Raw genomic sequence first — 19,217 nt, forward strand, 5'->3', positions numbered from 1 at the left:
TCATTCATTTTCTCTCTCTCTGCCTCTTTATCTCCTCAAATAAATAAAAATTTAAAAAAATTTAAAAAAATTCATTTTTCAGGTGAAGAAGTTACGGCCCAGGGAAGCCACCTGTACCCGGTTATTTGTCCCACGAGCAGTGGCAGAGGCGGGAACTCAACACAGTTCTGTGATACAGACACGCGCTTCCTCTCTTTCTCTACATTTCCTTGTCAGGAGCTTGGATATTGGAGATGGGTCCAAGAAGACAGGACGACAGTGCTGGGTTAACCCTTAGCTGAATGGGCTGCTGTTTGCGCCTTAATAGTGTGGGCAGAGTTAGAAAAGCACACAGCTAGAAGGCCCCTGAGCTACATCCCCTCCCCTCCTCTGAAGCTAGAGACCCTCAAACTGGGCAGGGAACGGAATTCTTTTCATGATCCAAGGGTAGAAAGAATATGCCTGGGAGGTCAATCCTCTGCCTGGCTCCTGACTGAGTTAGTATCCCTTGGGATAAGAAAGGAGCGTGGGCTGGGTGTGGTGGTGCACACCTTTAATCCCAGCACTTGGGAGGCAGAGGTAGGAGGATTGCTGTGAATGAGTTCGAGGCCACCCTGAGACTACACAGTAAATTCCAGGTCAGCCTGAGCTACAGCGAGGGAGACCCTACCTTGGAAAACAAAAACAAAAAACAAAAAAAGAAAGGAGTGTGGCTTCTCTGCACTAGTTTCAAAGGTCCTTGTATTTCCTCAGAACCCTGACAGTCTCCTTGGTCACAAGGTGCCAATCAACCCTGCCAACATGACAGGAAGTCCTCTGTGCCCTTGTGACTCATCGGCTCCCAACACAGATTAGAATGTGTCTCTGTTATTGGTTCTGGTGGTGTAGGTAAGAATATTCTGGAAGTCCCTTTAGCAGCCTGTGGTCATCACTTTTGCCCCAAATCAACGTCCCAATGCTCATTCAAATGTAGTACTAGGGCTGGAGAGATGGCTTAGCGGTTAAGCGCTTGCCTGTGAAGCCTAAGGACCCCGGTTCGAGGCTCGGTTCCCCAGGTCCCACGTTAGCCAGATGCACAAGGGGGCGCACGCGTGTGGAGTTCGTTTGCAGAGGCTGGAAGCCCTGGTGCGCCCATTCTTTCTCTCTCCCTCTATCTGTCTTTCTCTCTGTGTCTGTCGCTCTCAAATAAATAAATAAATAATTTTTAAAAAAATGTAGTACTAACTAATTATTCTGAATTACAAATGCAAAAAATGATGCATTTTATGGCCTTATGCTATGCTCTTATCTGAGAATAAACTGAGTGGAGGGCTAGGCAGTGGGGAGGAGATGCCCTTGGCTGGACTGATTTGGGTTTGGAATCTTAGCACACTATGTATTGCACAAGGTGCTTTTATGTGCATTAAAAATAAAATTTGGGGCTGGAGAGATGGCTTAGCAGTTAAGGCACTTGCCTGCAAAGCCTAAGGACTCATGTTCCACTCTCCAGGTCCCATGTAAGCCAGATGCACAAAAGGATGCAAGTGTGTAAGGTGGCTCACACATCTGGAGTTTGATTGCAGTGGCTGAGGCCCTGGTGTGCCCATTTTCTCTCTTGGTCCCTTTCTTTTATTTATTATTTTTTTTGTTCATTTTTTATTTATTTATTTGAGAGCGGCAGACACAGAGAGAAAGGCAGATAAAGAGAGAGAGAGAATGGGCACACCAGGGCCTCCAGCCGCTGCAAACGAACTCCAGACGCATGCGCCCCCTTGTGCATCTGGCTAATGTGCGTCCTGGGGAATTAAGCCTTGAACTGGGGTCCTTAGGCTTCACAGACAAGCGCTTAACCACTAAGCCATCTCTCCAGCCCTTGCTCTCTTTCTTATTCTTGTTCTCTCACATTAAAAAAAAGGCCAGTCTGTTGGGCTTGTCTCAAAAACAAAAACAAAAACCAGTGCTGGAGAAATGGCTTAGTAGTTAAGGTGCTTGCCTGTGAAGCCTAAGGGTCTAGGTTTGATTTCCCAGAACTCATGTAAGCCAGATGCACAAGGTGGCGCAGGCATATGGAGTTCATCTGCAGTGGTTAGAGGCCTTGATGCACCTATTCTCTCTCTTTCTCTCTTCCTCTGCCTCTTTCTCTCTAGCTCTCAAAATAAATAAATAAAATACTAAAAAAATTTGTCCATCCTTTCAAAGTTAGGGTATTATTATTATTATTTTTTTTGAAGATGTGATAAGTCGAAGGACATTAGAAAATAAGCTATTGCTGGGCGTGGTGGCACACACCTTTGATCCTAGCACTCAGGAGGCAGAGGTAGGAGACCACCTAGTGAATTCTAGGTCTGCCTGGGCTAGAGCAAGTCCCCTACCTTGAAAAACCAAAAACCAAACAAACACACAAACAAAAAACAAGCTGTAAGGCAACTAACTGTTAAGAGCCACGCCTGGTCCTGTCTCCCATTCTGGACATGTCATGGATATAGCTAGGTCTACTTGCCACTTGGCCATTGGGCACAGCATCAAGGGCCTAGGGCACATTCAGAGACCTATAAAATATTTTCAAGTGCAGAAAAAGCTAAGCATCATAATAATGAATTGATAAAATATTCTGTGTGTATCTTTACATCAATAAGCATGAAATTTTATTTTATTAAAATTTTGTATAACCTTTATTTCTTTTAGAGAGAGAAAGAGAAAGAGGCAGATACGAGAGAGAGAGAGAGAGAGAGAGAGAGAGAGGCAGGGAGGGAGGGAGGGAACAGGCACATCAGAGTCTTTAGTCACTGTAAATAAACGCCAGATTCATGTGCCACCTTGAGCATCTGGCTTATATGGGTCCTGGGGAATCAAACTTGGGTCCTTCGACTTACAGGCAAATGTCTTAACCTCTAAGCCATTTCTCCAGCCTGAAATTTTATTTTATTTTATTTATTTATGTTTTTTGGTTTTTCGAGGTAGAGTCTCACTCTGGTCCAGGCTGACCTGGAATTAACTCTGTCATCTCAGGTGGCCTTGAACTCATGGCAATCCTCCTACCTCTGCCTCCCGAGTGCTGGGATTAAAGGTGTGCGCCACCACGCCTGGCTTTATTTTATTTTTTAATGGGACAAAAAGGTCCATCAAGGCAAAAGTGCCTAGGATCCATGAAAGTTTCCCTGCATGTCTCCTGCACATAGCTTTGGATTTCAGTGCTGACTCTCTGGGGGTGCGGACCAGGTTCTCTTAGCAAACGCCTAGGAAATGGAGAGTACAGAATCTCTCTGTGAGCTGTAATTTTTTTTTTTTGTTTGTTTGTTTCTTGTTTTGCGAGATAGGGTCTTTCTCTAGACCTATCTTTCCACCTCTGCCTCCTAAGTGCTGGGATCCAGGGCATGCCCCACCACACCCAGCTGAGAGAGGTGTAATTTTTCCTAGTTAGTTGAGATGCAGATTTGACATGGAAGCCCTGTGTTACATGTTCTGTCAGCTGATAGTTTTGGGGGAGAAGCATATGTGTAGAGAATATGGGTCACTAGGGATTCCACAAAGAGAGTCCTCTGAAATCTTACTGAGATAATGAACCCTAGCCGGTCATGGTGGTGCGTGCCTTTAATCCGGAAGCAGAGGCAGGCCACCCTGAGGCTACAGAGTGAATTCCAGGTCAGCCTGGGCTAGAGTGAGACCCTACCTCAAAAAAACAATAAAACAAAACCAAAAGAACAACAAAGATAATGAACCCCACCTAGAGAGATGTCTTTGCAGTTAAGGTGTTTGCCTGAGAAACCTAAGAACCAGGTTCGATTCCCCAGTACCCACATAAGCCAGATGCCCAAGTTGGCACATGCAGCTGGAGGTTGTTTGTAGTGGCTAGAGGCACTGGAACATGCATTCTCTCATTCTCTTTCTCAAATAATAACAAATTTTTTTTTAATTTAAAAATTATTTATTTATTTATTTATTTGAGAGCGACAGACACAGAGAGAAAGACAGATAAAGGGAGAGAGAGAATGGGCATGCCAGGGCTTCCATCCTCTGCAAACAAACTCCAGACGCGTGCGCCCCCTTGTGCATCTGGCTAACGTGGGACCTGGGGAACCGAGCCTCGAACCAGGGTCCTTAGGCTTCACAGGCAAGCGCTTAACCGCTAAGCCATCTCTCCAGCCCAAACAAAATATTTTTTTAAAAAAGAGTGAGAGCCAGACGTGAAGGCACATCCCAGAACTGGAGAGTCAGAGGTAGGAGGACTGCCATGAGTTTGAGGCCACTTTGAGATTACGTAATGAATTCCAAGTCAGCCTGGGGTACAGAGCAAGACTCTACCATGAAAAAATTGCAAAATAAAAAATAAAGAAAAAAAAAGATAATGAAATGAAAGAAAGAAAGAAAAATATAATGAACCCAATATTAGGAAATTTAAGTTTCAACAAATACATAGATGAACCAGGCATGGTGGTGCACACCTTTAATCCCAGCACTCAGGAGGCACAGGTAGGAGGATCGCTGTGAGTTCAAAACCACCCTGAGACTACATGGTGAATTCCAGGCCAGCCTGGGCTAGAGTGAGACCCTACCCTGAAAAACAAAACAATAACAACAACAGAAATGCACAGAAGTGTTAACATTGCTTTGTTATGGCTCAAATAAAAACATTCATGTGGTGGCTTAATGGAGTTGTGATGCGAAGACATGCTTCACCTAAGGAAAAAATCAATGTGGAGATTTTTGTTTTGAGACAAGGCCTTTTGTAGCTCTGGCTGGCCTTAACCTTACTGTGATGGGGGTATGACCTTGTTTTCTAGATCTTTCTATCTCTACCTCCAGAGTGCTGAGGTTATACCCATTAATGTGCTGGGGATTGAACCCAAGGCTTCCACATGCTAAGCAAGCAGTCTACTAATAATGCTCCAACACCCAGGCCTAAATTTGAGAGCATATGGACATAGGGTGCTCATCTCCCCAAGTGTGACGGTCCCCTACAGACCCTGCACTGGGGAGGCTGAGGTCTTGTGTTCCTCTAGCTGAGCCATACCTCCCATCAGGAATCCTTGCTCCTGAGTAAAACCAGATGCCAGTCTCCAGGCCACAGGGCAAATCCCCACTCACCTGACAGACGACTCTTGAGCTTCATTTTACTGCTGCCTTGTTTGGGACTTTCCAAGTTTCCCTTGGATTCCTCAGAGCCACCCACTTCCTGGGAGTCGTGGGGCCCAGGCACCTGAAATGCAGAGCACAGACCTGATTAGACAGAATGATTTACACAGTTGCTTCAGGGACTTATCTCAATGAGGCTAGAGAGTACCCTTGTGTCATGTGAAAAAGCAGGGTCACAGGAGCCACGTCCAGCCCTTCAGACAACCCAGAGGCAGAGTCCCAAGCTGACAAGTTCCTGCAGGCACGTTTCCCCCTGGAAAGGGACTCTGGAGATGTCTCCACTCCCACTCTACATGCTGGAGCCTTGTTGGTCAAGGTCACTCAGGGCTGTCAGGGGCAAAGCCATTACTAGAATTCATGTCCCTTGGCTTTTGGCCTAGTGCTTTCCCTATAATGTAAGCTGCAATTCGTATTGAAGGACCCAGAAACCAGATTGGCGCCATGACAGGCTTCACTAAGGTGCTGCCCCGGCTAGGCCTAAGTTTCAAATTCCTGCTTAGGCAAAGGACCTGGGTCAGCCCCTAGACGTGTCCAGGCATGCCCAAGACTTGTCCCTTCTGCCTCTTTGCCCCAGCCAATCAAAAGAAGACAAGTACAGTTACTGTTTAAACCAACCAATCAGGTAACCGCCCCCTACTTCTTTGTTCAAATCCCCATAAAAAACCCTGTCCTCCCACTACAGATCCACTGCCTTGGTGAAGTCAAGAATCCGAGCTTAAGTCCCCCAAAAAACCTGCCCCCCTGCAAAAGAAAAGAAAAAAGAAAGCTATTTCTCACTGTAAATAGCCTATTCCTGCAATGATGGCATTAATCCATTCAGCAGGGCTTAATCACCTCTTGCCGAGCCCCACCTCTCAACACTGTGGCATGGGGGATTAAGTCTCTAATACATGAATTTACTCAAACCCTAGCAAAAGCGGTCTGATTTTCTTTCTGTTTTTTTGGTTTTTCGAGGTAAGGTCTCACTCTAGCCCAGGCTGACCTGGAATTCACTATGGAGTCTCAGGGTGGCCTCGAAGTCATGGTGATCCTCCTACCTCTGCCTCCCAAGTGCTGGGATTAAAGGCGTGCACCGCCCTGCCCAGCTGTGTTCTGATTTTGAATAGGATAGTTTCCTCTGCAACAGAAAACTGTTTTGTCCTGATGTTAGATGGCTTGGAACCCAGTGAACAGGAAGTGGGCTGCTCAGACACATCAGTTCCAGTGTATAGCTGGAAGTGGCAGGGTATATTAAGTGTTAATTCTGAGGACAGAGAACCTTCCCTTAGTCCCATGTTATTGTCTGAAATGGTCACACTCTGAAGAGAATCCCTTTGTTTTGTGCACACTCCCCTTCCAAATGGACAGAACTGTTCTGAAAAATGACATTTCAGTTGTTCTAAAAAGACATTTGCAGAAAGTTCTCCTGGCAGGCCTTCAAGTCAGTGAGACAGTCAATTTTCTGTACTATTCATGAGCAATTTCTCATTCATGGAATAGGCCAATGCCACTACATTCTTGAAATCTAATCAAAGTTGCCAACTCCCATGGTAGAGGTTTTCTTCTGTGTCCTTTTCTAACCTACAGCTTGTGAAATTCTCTCTCAAGGAAGAGAGATGTTTACTGTGATGAGCAGAGTGGTTAAGGACTCAGCTCCTAGGCACAAGTCCTGGTTGTACCATTTTATTAGCAATTTAGGTTCATAAACTAACTTCTCTGTCTACGTACTAATCTAAAATATGGGTCTACCTTTAAGAATTAAACTAATAGGAGGCTGGAGAGATGGCTTAGTGATTAACCTGATTGCTTGCAAAGCAAAAGGACGCCGGTTCGATTCTCCAGGTCCCACATAAGCCAGATGCACACGGTGGCGCATGCATCTGGAGTTTGTTTGCAGTGGCTAGAGGCCCTGGAGTGTCCATTCTCCCTCTCTCTATCTCTGTCTCTCCCTCTCTCTGTCTTAAACAAATAAATAAAACAAATCTTTATTTAAAAAAGAATTAAATGGATTACTGATTCATTGTGGCAAGTACCCCTCTTTTTTTTTTTTTTTTCCAAGGTAGGGTCTTGCTCTAGCTCAGGCTGACCTGGAATACACTATGTAATCTCAGGATGGCCTTGAACTCCCAGCAATTCTCCTACCTCTGCCTCCCAAGTGCTGAGATTATAGGCGTGAGCCACCACATCCGGCTTTTTTTTCTTTTGTTCAGGATGGGTTTCATTCTAGCTCAGGCTGCTCTTAATTAGTCTCAGGGTGTTGGGAGCCACAGCTGCTCTTTGACCTTGGGAACTAAGGGTGTTCTCTTATCTCTTAATACAAAGGAGATCTTGTGATCTGCTGCTGCTCTTTGACCTTGGGAGCTAGGGTGATCTCTAATCTCCTAATCTCTTGATCCTAAAGTATTGTTTAGTATACAGCCTAGATAGAGTAAGCACCTGATCCTAAAGCATTGTTTAGTATACAGCCTAGGTGGAGTGGGCACCTGATAGAGGGATTAACATATGACCCTGGTGAAACTGACCTTAGGCATGTAAACATTGTCAAAAAACAGTTCTATCTTCTATATATAAGCCATGCCTGCCTGAATAAATCTCGAGGCCTTGACAAACACCTAGCATGGTCTCCCTTCTTGTGTCTGTTTGCCTTCTCCCATTCAGGTTAACTTCCCCTTGGGTCCTTGTTCAACTCCCCGCAGGCCGGAGCAAGTGGTGCTTGAACATGGGGCTCGAGGTACGAAGAAAAACCTGAACGTCACTCAAGTGAACGGCTGTTCATCTCCCTGAGGCCCCAAATTATTAAAACTGATAATGGTCCTGGGTACATTGGAAAAAAATTCCAAAATTTCTGTCATCAATTACAAATTACAATTACAACTTAAACATATTTCAGGCATACCATACAATCCCCAGGGTCAAGAAATTGTTGAGTGAGCCCATCCAACTATTAAACATACCCTCCAAAAGTTAAAAACGGGGGATTTGTATCCCATAAAAGGCTCCCCAAGAAACATCCTTCATCATGCCTTGTTTGTCCTAAACTTTTTAACCCTTGATACTCAGGGAAATTCAGCTGCTGATCGCTTTTGATACACAAACACCAAAAATACCTTCGCCAAAGCTATGTGGAAAGATCCATTGACTAGCAAATGGAGTGGACCTGACCCTGTGTTAATATGGGGGTGAAGATCTGTTTATATTTTTTCACAGAAAGAAAATAGAAACAGATGGTTGCCAGAACATTTGGTCTGGCATGCAGGCCATGAGATCAAACAAGAGGACACTGCTGGTCCTGATAAAATGGTGTCATCTACATCTTGCTTATGGTGAACTTTACTGGACCTATGTTCCTGACCCTCCTATATTACATCTGGTGACCTGGGAGAAAAAAAGAAATCATAGTTCTAGTCAATAACACTTGGTTGCTAAGTACGCCATCTAGTAAAAATATAAAATTACATCAAGTAATTATGAGTTCATATTCAGGGCGTGGTCTAGGCATTCCACTATGCTTTTCTAAGACCAGTATAGTGGGATGTTTTGAATTAAAGGAAAGAAACATTACTGTAAAGCATGTACAAGAGCAAGTACAAGGTATGCAGAAGATAAAGCAGGCTCAAACAAGCAGAATTTCTATTTGGCTTCCCTATGGAAATCAAGTTACAGGGGATAGTCCACCAGAGGACTTTATTCCCTGTGAAGGAAATATACCTTGGTTCAATAACTCTATACATTGGAGCAAATGTGTAGGGAAAAAGTTTATCAGGTATAATGTTTCTGGATCTACCAGATATGTTAAGGATTGGTTAGGATCAGCAGGTTCTATAGGGAATAAAACTGTATGGGTTAATGACTGGGCTACTGTACTGTCCTCAGGATTGTGGTGGTCAGACAATGGACACCAGCAAACCTACGTGTGGAAAATTGCTGCTGCTATGGGAGGTATCAAGGTTACATCTGCCAGCAATAATTCAAATAGTCTTCCAAAGGGAACTGTTATGGCCTGTGTTATACCACCTTATGCCTTGATGTTAGGAAATGTGAATATTACTTGGTATCATGGGTCTGAAGGAATGTTTAATGTTACCTGTGATAATTGTAGTCTGTCCAATTGTGTTTCTCATAATTCTGAAACTGTAATGATTGTCAAACAACCTGCATTTGTTATGATTCCTGTTAATCTTTCAAAGCCTTGGTATTTTGACAAGGGTATTCAAATTCTAGAGGAGGTTAAAACTAGTTTAAGTAGACAAAAGAGAGTTGTAGGTTTGATTATTGCTGGGATTGTTGCATTTATTACATTATTAGCTTCTATTACTGCTTCTGCTGTTGCTCTTACACAAGAAGTTCATACTGCACACTTTGTTAATAATCTAGCTAAAAACGTTTCTGTTGCTTCGGGAACTCAAGTAGCCACAGATAAGAAGTTATAAGAAAAAAATAGATGCTTTGTTTGATGTAGTGACTTATTTAAGAGAGCAAATTCAAGGTATGAAGATTAGAGCTTGATTGGAATGCCATGCAGATTACCAATGGATTTGCACCACCTCTAAAACTTATGAAGATTGGGTAAAAGTCAAAATGCACTTAGAAGGAATTTGGCACCATGATAACATTTCGTTAGATTTAGTTAATTTACATTCAGAAATTCTAGCTATACAGAACAGTCATCTTGATTTTGACCCCACTAAGGCTGCTGATGATTTACTTGCTGCAATGAAGTCTGTGTTGCCTGGTTAGGACTCTCTTAAGTTCCTGGATCGGCAGCTTTGCAGCTGTGGGAGTTTGCCTTCTGCTTCTCTTATGCCTATTGCCTATTTTCTTCAACTATCTAATGAAGTATATTGTGAATGTTTGCACAGAGGTCCGAGCTATGCACTATAGAACACGTCCTTGGCTCCCTCAGACCTTATACTAATTCTCCCTGAATTTTATCCGGCTGGTAGCCAGAGATGGGTAAGATTGGGGGAGGAGGCATCCAACCTAAGACAGGGCACGTATTGAAGGATAATACATTTGTCCAATGACGGGTAAGGATGTTCTTCTGCCTCTGACAACCTAAGACAGGCACAGTCGCTTCTTTTAATACATAAAGAAGCAGGAGATGTCCAGAGCCACAGTTGCTCTTTGACCTTGGGAACTAAGGGTGTTCTCTTATCTCTTAATACAAAGGAGATCTCGTGATCTGCAGCTGCTCTTTGACCTTGGGAGCTAGGGTGATCTCTAATCTCCTAATCTCTTGATCCTAAAGTATTGTTTAGTATACAGCCTAGATAGAGTAAGCACCTGATCCTAAAGCATTGTTTAGTATACAGCCTAGGTGGAGTGAGCACCTGGTAGAGGGATTAACATAGACCCTGGTGAAACTGACCTTAGGCATGTAAACATTGTCAAAAAAAGTTCTGTCTTCTATATATAAGCCATGTCTGCCTGAATAAATCTCGAGGCCTTGACAAACACCTAGCATGGTCTTCTTGTGTCTATTTGCCTTCTCCCATTCAGGTTAACTTCCCCTTGGGTCCTTGTTCAACTCCCCGCTGGCCGGGGCATCAGGATAGCCTTGAACTCACAGTGATCCTCCTACCATGCCAGGAATTGCTGATTTCTTTTCCCTTTTATTTATTTGTTTGTAAGGAGAGACAGAGAGAGACACACACAGAGAGAACGAGCACGAGAATGGATGCAACAGGGCCCAGTGCCACTGCAAACAAACTCCAGACACATGCACCACTTTGTGCACCTGGCTTTATGTGGGTACTGGGGGATTGAAGCCCCCCACCCCAGATGGGCCTCAAGGCCTCTGGGGAGTTGATGGTTACAGAGCCTGTGACAGTAGTTCTAGGCTTTGCAGGGGGGCTAGGGGGGAACTCATTTTACCTTCCTATCTACAGAAAGGTAGCAGATTTAATTTGTGAGTAAATTGAAGCTAAATGGGGGCCCAAAGGGAAGATGCCATGTTCTTAAATTGAAGATGAAAAGGAAGAGAAGAGGCTCATGTCTATAAAGTCACTGCAAACCTGTCAGCAGTGGGAAAGAGAAACTAAGGGATCCTGTGAGGATTAGCTGCAGGAAAAGAACTATTTCCTCAGAGGACAAAACAGGCTGAGCAAACCAACTACACGCACAGTGCCAAAGGGAAGCCGGAACTGCGAAAGCAGTGTGCAAGGAAGACAGGGACCGAAGTATTCTTCAAGTTGGCATTCCAAACGTGGGAAACACTACAGCAATTCTTAGATTATGGGAGTGACTGGGATCTCATGCCTTTAATTCCAGCACTTGAGAGGCAGGGGTAGGAGGATTGCTGTGAGTTCGAGGCCACCCTGAGACTACATAGTGAATTCCAGGTTGTCCTGGGCTAGATGAGACCCTACCTAAGGAAAAAAAAAATCTGCTTGAGGGCTGGTGGTATGCTCAGTGCTGGAGCTCTGGTCTAGATTCAACTCTCTCAATGCAAATAAACAAAAAACAAAACACCCAAAAATAAAACTAAAAACAAAACAAAGGGGGAACACCGGAGAGAAAACAGAATAAAGTCCTAGATTCAGAAAGTGATAAAAAGTTGGGCGTTTCCAATGAGGAAGTTATTTGCATGGTAAATGATTTGTTTACTTTTCTAAATGCATGTCACATGTGTTTGCGTGTGTGTATGTGTATTGAGCTGTTTAACTCATTTACAACTGAGCTGGCAAGAACACTGTCAGCTAAACTTATATAGGCTGCTGCAGTTGAAGGTCAGTTAGAAATAAAAATAAATCATATTTAAATCTAGATAAGACAGCAGAAAGAGCAATGATGAGAATTGTGTTATATCTCTGTAATAGTAACAGTTTTTGAAAGTTTTCAAAATACATTTTACTGGAAAATTTGAAACATTTGTGATTTTTAGCATACAATTAGAAGTCTCTTTAGGTATGTTTTACATTGCAATTCTCTTGTAATAGGTATACTTAAGTCTATTAAAGGTACAATTCATTCAGCTCATGGTGTTTTCTTCCAGTAATAAAGCTAAGAGTAATTGAGCATTTATGTCTGTCAGACACTACACTTTGCATGGTACTAGGATTTTAAATATATTATATATAAAGTCAAAAAAAAAAAAAAAGAAGTTGGGCGTGGTGGCACACGCCTTTAATCCCAGCACTTGGGAGTCAGAGGTAGGAGGGTCATGAGTTCAAGGCTATCCTAAGACTACATGGTGAATTCTAGGTCATCCTGGGCTAGAGTGAGACCCTCCCTCAAAAAACCAAAAGTGATGAGCGATCTGATTTTAAAACAGTAGATGAACAGCTACAGTAAGGGAACTTGGAAGAGGTATGGCCAGAGAGATCCCACAGTGTCGAGCACTGAAGAACAGGAAAAAGTGAAAAACACAAAAACCCGAGTAGGGGTTAGGGTTAGTTTGTAAAGGCTGCTGGCCCAGGTCTCACTCCCCAGCAACCGTATAAAGCCAGATGCCCAGTGGCGCATGCCAACCCTGATCGCAACACGCCTACAGCATGGGACATGGAGCCAGGAGAACCCAAAGCTCACCAGGCCACCTCATCTGATGTTTGTCTCCATACAGACTCTTTCTCAAAAGTGGTGGAGCACAGACTCCTTGAATTGTCCTCTGACTTCTACAAGCATGTAGTGGCACACATAACCATGCATATATACAAACACATACATATGTACACACACACACATATATATACAAAAATAATAAAACTTTCCTCCTGAGAAAAAAGTTATTTTATTTATATTTTTAGATATTTATTTATCTGATAAAAAGCCAGAAAGAGAAAGGGAGGGAGAGGAACAGCGAGCGAGCGAGCGAGCGCACAGGAACACCGGGACCTCCTGTCACTACAAAAGAACGCCAAGCACACGTGCCGCTTTGTGCTGCGCGTTAGTTATCCACAGGCCCTGGGATCGAACCCACGCCATCAGTCTTTACGGGCGAGTGTCTTTTAACTACTGAGCCATCTCTCCAGCCCCCTAAAGAAATTTTCATTTTATTTATTATTATTTTATTAGTTTTTTTTTGAGGTAGGGTCTCACTCTAGCCCAGGCTGACCTGGAATTCACTATGGAGTCTCAGGGTGGCCTCGAACTCATGGCGACCCTTTTACCTCTGTCTGCCGAGCGCTGGGATTAAAGGTGTCTGCCACCAAGCCCGGCTGGAAATTTTAAAGAAATGTGATTTTAGCTGTTGCTTCCGTGAAACGTGTCTGAAAAATTAGAGCTCCACAGGAAGTAAACACAAGAGAAACCAGAGGGGAAGCAGTAGGATGCTCCTATGGGGGTGGGGTGAGGGAGTATGTTGGGGGGACTTGATGTTGAAGGATGGGGGCTATTTCCTGGGTGGACCGTTAGCGATGGTCAGATGTATCTGCACAATGGAGACTGTTACATAGAGGGTTCCTTGCGTCCACCTCTCACCATGACGGACCCCACCTGACAGAGCCTGCATTACCATTTTAGAAACAAAGCGTCTGAGTCAGCAAGGAAAGGAACCAAAAAAAAAAGTAAAAGGGCATTCACATTTGGATAAAACAGGCTGAAAAAAAAAAAAAAGTTGACTTAAGCAGCAGGAAAATCATTGAGTATCTTCTAGAAGGACAGCCGGTTACTGACTGAAGATAAATAGATAGAATGGTCCTCAACCCTAGGACACCTGGAAACTGAAGCTCAAGAAGCAAGTTGGGGGCTGGAGAGATGGCTTAGTGGTTAAGGGGCTTGCCTGTGAAGCCTGAAGACCCAGGCTTGATTCCCCAGGTCCCACATAAGCCAGATGCACAAAGTGGCACATGTGTCTGGAGTTTGTTTGCAGTGGCTAGAAGCCCTGGTGCGCCCATCCTCTCTTTCTATCTGCCTCTGTTACTCTCAAATAAATACAATATATCTGTATTATTTCATCTATATATGTATGTATGTATTTATCCATCGGTCTACCAATCAATCAATCGTCTATCTAAAGTACTTGGCACAGGTAGGAGGCGCTGTTGGCTCAGGAGCGGCAGGGGCTGGAGGATCCTGGAGGGCTGGTCTGGTTTAGGAATCTGTCTGCACAGTATGTTTTCCCACCTGAGCAGATGGGAGGAGAGAAGGGGGGGGGAGGGGGGCGGAGGCAGATCTCTTTCTTTAGTCTCATCAATTCTAGGCCAAGAGGCAGTAGACATGGAGAAATGTGGCCCAGGACTGAAGGGTTCTTGCTTCTGAGAACAGAGACTTCTTAGGCTTTGCAGGCAAATTCCTTAACTGCTGAACCATCTCTCCAGCTCAGATTTTAACCTCTTTGGATTATGACTTGCAAAAGGGGATTTATATTTATCGACAGTTACATATCATTATTGTTTTGATAGTTTATCTCACTGCAGAAACTCTAAAGGGCATCCCTCTTGGATAAAGGAAAACAATGAACCCTGAGTTTAGCTTCCGACAAAATTTAATCTCTGGGAGTGGAGCAAACCATCGTAACTCTTGAGCTGGCCCCTTGGTCCAAGACAAGTGTGTCCAGTACTTAGAAACGAGCTGTAGCTGCCGTTGCAAGCATTTAATGACATCTCAAACACACTGTGACTAATCCAGTGTTTGGCTCCTGAACATCACCCTGTCCTCTACAGCTGGCTTCTTGAAGCTCACAAACAAACCAAGTATAGCTTTTATCTCCAACTGTTTCCGTTGCGCAAGTGTATTTGGTCCCAAGGAAAACGCCAGGGGGACTGGCCACACCCAGTTCACACCATGTTTTGAAGGTTCCCAGTACTTGAAAAAAAAATAATAATAAATTACAGATCCTACAGAAGACATCTCAGCTCTGGATCCCCAGGAAGCTTCTCTAGTTCAACCCCTGGTCAGGAGCCCCAACAATAGGGGAGCAGCGTGATTTGTCTTGCAAGCTCAGTCCCAGTAAGAAGACTTTTAGGCTGCCAAAGGAAGCTCATTTTTCCAAATCTCTGGGACAGATGTGTGAGTGACCAAAAGAGAACCAGATGGCTATCGGAGGCCAGAGCTGGCAATGAAGAACCATCCAGAAAAAGGGAATTGCGTAACAGCACCCTGGCCCAGGGCACCGAGAAGCTCACAAGCTGCATGCAGGAACGAGTCCTCGACTCTCCTGCTATGTGGGACGCACCGCTTTCCCACCAGGAGTAGCTCAGGACTGAAAAGGAAATCAAAGTGGAAAATCGATCTCATCAGCCGCACACAGCTCAGAGACCACCAGCCGCAGCTGGGGGGAAAAGGGTTGCAGCTGACGTCCGCAGAGACGTCCGGGTTGCTGCTCTGCAAATGAAATAATATTGCCCTTGTTTTGCTTGAGTTTGTTTTCAGTTTCCTTCCATTCACCCTCCCAACTCCCCCAACCTGAATGGGCTCAATAGACTTTGGTAGTGATTATTCAGATGATTTTTTATGCATACGAATCAAACAGATCTCTTGGCTGCTTAGAAGCTTGAAGGAAAGAAATAATCTTTAAGGCCTTGGGAATGTGATCCAGCATCAGCTCCGGTTTGACTTTCTCAGGGTGAGTTTGGGTCACCTGCCTAAAGAGAAGACAGTATCCTCCAGTGATTTAGCTCTTTGAGGATAAATGTGAGTACTTGATTGGTACAGGTTTCAAAAGGCGGTAAGGTAAGTACAGACATTGTCTGTGACGTAGGGCTCATTTGCTCTTGACATGTCCCTGTGACCTAGTAGGTGAGAAAACTGTAGGGTCTGGGCTCTCTGGGCTTGGGGACTGGGAAGTGAAGGCATATTCATAGGTCATTTCTTAGTGGGAGCACACAGCTGGGTTCACCCATAACAACAGATGTCTGGGTGCATGGTAGTGATATGCTTTACCCTAACCCAGAATGATGAAGGAGTGTGTGTATCGGCTGGGTGTATTCAAAGGTAGAGAATATGTGCCTAGCGTCCTTGGGCTGTGGGTTCAATCCCTATCACTGCAAAAACAAACACATGACTATATAAAAGAGTAAACAGGATGGGCTGGGGAGCTGGTTCAGTGGTTAAGGCACTTGCCTGCAAAGCCTAAGGACCCAGGTTCAATTTCCCAGTACCCACATGAGCCAGATGCACAAGGTGGCGCATGTGTCTGGAGTTTGTTTGCAGTGGCTGGAAGCCCTGGCTCACACAGGCTCACGCATTTTCTTTCTCTCTCTTGCTGCCTGTTTGTCAAATAAATAATTGAAGTATTTTAAAAGAGATTCAGCAGGAGGATCAGCAGAAAAGGGATGGGCTGTTGGATATGCCCTGAGGTAGTTAGGATGTTAAAATGTCTCCCACAGTGTTGTGGGTGAGTGCTTCACCCCCAGTTGTGGCCAAGGAGAAGCCGTGCTGGAGGAAGTCCAGCCTTGCTGGCTCTGGCTCTGCCTTCTCACTGCTGCTGTGAAGACATGACACCAGCTATCTGTACCTGCCATGTCTTTGGCACCACAGCGGACACTTCCACTCAAAACAATAAGCCCAAAATGGACCATTTCCACCCATCAGTTGTTTGTGGTTGGGTATTTTGTCCCAGCAATGAGAAGGTAAATGATGCATGCCCCACAACAGCAGTTGAGGCAAATCAGAGTTGGCACATTTCCCTAGAGAAAGTTTCTTTTTTTTTCCCAAGGCAGAGTCTCACTTTAGCCTGGGCTGACCTGGAATTCACTATGTAGTCTCAGGGTGGCCTCGAACTCACGGCGATCCACCTACTTCTGCCTCCCAAGTGCTGGGATTAAAGGTGTGTGCCACCATGCTCACTTAAAAAAATATATTTATTTATTTGCAAGGAGAAAGAGAGATAGAAAAGAGAGACAGAGAGAGAACAGGCATGCCAGGGCCTGTAGCCACTGCAAACGAACTCCAGATGCATGTGCCCCCTGTGCATCTGGCTTATGTGGGTCCTGGGGAATCAAACCTGGGTCCTTTGGCTTTGCAGGCAAGTGCCTTAACCACGAAGCAATCTCTCCAGCCCATACAAACCTTTTTTTTTTTTTTTTTTTTTTTTGGTTTTTCGAGGTAGGGTCTCATTCTGGTCCAGGCTGACCTGGAATTAACTCTGTAGTCTCAGGGTGGCCTTGAACTCATGGCGATCCTCCTACCTCTGCCTCCCGAGTGCTGGGATTAAAGGCGTGCGCCACCACACCCGGCTTCCATACAAACCTTTTTAAAAAACACATTGTTTTAATTTTTATTTATGTATTTGTAAGAGAGAAAGAGGAAGCGAGGAAGGAAATAATAGAGGGATAGATGGACGGAGGGAGGGAGAAAGAGAATGGATGTGCCAAGGCCTCCAGCCGCTGCAAATGAACTCCAGACACATACGCTCCCTTGTGCACCTGTCTTGCGTGGGTCCTGGGGAATCGAACCTGGGTCCTCTGCCTTTATAGGAAAGTGCCTTAACTGCTAAGCCATCTCTCCAGCCCCATACAACCCTTTTTGCAGCAAGTTTCATGCTCTTATGTGGCTTATGATACTAGAAAAAAACTTGGTCTAACTTTAGGTAAAGACATCGTTGTTGTTCGACGCTGGCTCACTCTTCGGATCCTTCAGGCCTCCTGGTCCTTGTCCTGATCAACACGAGCCGTACTCGGGATTCCTTACTGAGCCATGCTGACCTGATTCCGAGCACGTATTTATTTAGGAATCATATGAGAAAGTGGACCTCTGCTGTTTTGAGCTTGGACACCACAGTGACTGGTCAGCAAAGCCGGAAGTTCACAGTTGCCAATTCCTTATCTCTTTCTTGGTTTGACCATACTCTGCACCAGGGCCCCACCCGAAGGTTGTTGGGGAGAAAACTTGAGCATCTGTAGGAAACATAACTTAGCAAGCCGAGGAAAGAAGATGACAAGCGGAGGCGTCTGAAGGAAGCCACGAGGCTCACTGGCCTACAGTGGTATTTCCTGGAGACACCCTCGTCATCGATGGCTGTATGCCTTCATCTTAAGAAGATGGCAACCAGAAACCCACGGAAAACGACAATGCAGGAACATTTTCGAAAGAAAATCCTTGCTCAGCATCACAGGGTTCCCAGAAGTCTTAAATCAGGTTGATTTAGTAACAAACGTACTTACTGTTTGGAAGGAATGAGAAGGGCTTGTTTCTTGGTCTTTTGTGTTGGTACCAATGGCGATGGAAAAAGGGAAAATGGCTTGGAGAACAGAGGCGGGATAGAGAGCTTGAAAGCCTGGACATTCTTGGGGTACGGAGGGTTGTGTGAGGATCCCAGCAAGTGAGTACAATGAAGTAAAGAACAGTGAAGAAAGCTTTGAGGAGGCAGCAGCCCGTGAGGAAGAGGCCATGACAAGAGGGGTCAAAAGCGAACACAGGAGGCTGGAGAAATGGCTTCGTGGTTAAGGTACTTGCCTGCAAAGCCAAAGGACCCAGGTTCGATTCCCCAGGACCCACATAAGCCAGATGCACAAGGTGGCGCATGCATCTGGAGTTTGCGGTGGCTGAAGGCCCTGGTGTGTCCATTTTCTTTCTATCTGCTTCTTTCTCTTTCTCAGATAAATAAATAAAACTATTTTTTAAGCGGGGTGTAGTGGCACATGCCTTTAATCCCAGCACTTGGGAGGCAGAGGTAGGAGGATCACATGAGTTCTAGGACACTCTGAGACTACATCATGAATTCCAGGTCAGCCTGAGCTAGAGCGAAACCTTACCTCAAAAAATCACAACAAAAACCAAAACCAAACCAAACCAAACCAAAGAGTGAATAGAGGGCTAGAGAGATGGTTCAATGGTTAAGGCTCTTGCCTGCAAAGCCCAATGACCTGGGTTTGATTCCCTGGTACTTATGTAAAGCCAGATGTACAAAGTAGCACATGTATCTGGAGTTCATTTGCAGTGGCTGGAAGCACTAGATTGGCCATTTTCTCCCTCTCCTTGTCCTCTCCTCTCCTCTCTCTCTCTTATCATTTTCCTTGAAAAATAAATGTCTTTTTTTGTTTATTTTTATTTACTTATTTGAGAGCAACAGACACAGAGAGAAAGACAGATAGAGGGAGAGAGAGAGAATGGGCGCGCCAGGGCCTCCAGCCTCTGCAAACGAACTCCAGACGCGTGCGCCCCCTTGTGCATCTGGCTAACGTGGGACCTGGGGAACGGAGCCTCGAACCAGGGTCCTGAGGCTTCACAGGCAAGCGCTTAACCGCTAAGCCATCTCTCCAGCCCAA

The 19,217-nt window shown here is 44.8% G+C and overlaps 1 protein-coding gene across 7 annotated transcripts in view; it reads right to left on the reverse strand.

The window, feature by feature from the left end:
- Positions 1–19,217, reverse strand: part of Pdzd2 (PDZ domain containing 2) — a 459,739-nt gene that overhangs the window by 65,105 nt on the left and 375,417 nt on the right. For all 7 annotated transcript variants that reach the window (XM_045132784.1, XM_045132782.1, XM_045132783.1 and 4 more), the window contains one exon: positions 5,044–5,155. In XM_045132784.1, coding sequence (XP_044988719.1) covers positions 5,044–5,155 — 112 coding nt within the window. The remainder of the gene's footprint in view (positions 1–5,043; positions 5,156–19,217) is intronic.

The sequence above is a fragment of the Jaculus jaculus genome, chromosome 13 (genome assembly GCF_020740685.1).
Source record: "Jaculus jaculus isolate mJacJac1 chromosome 13, mJacJac1.mat.Y.cur, whole genome shotgun sequence".
NCBI lineage: Eukaryota > Metazoa > Chordata > Mammalia > Rodentia > Dipodidae > Jaculus > Jaculus jaculus.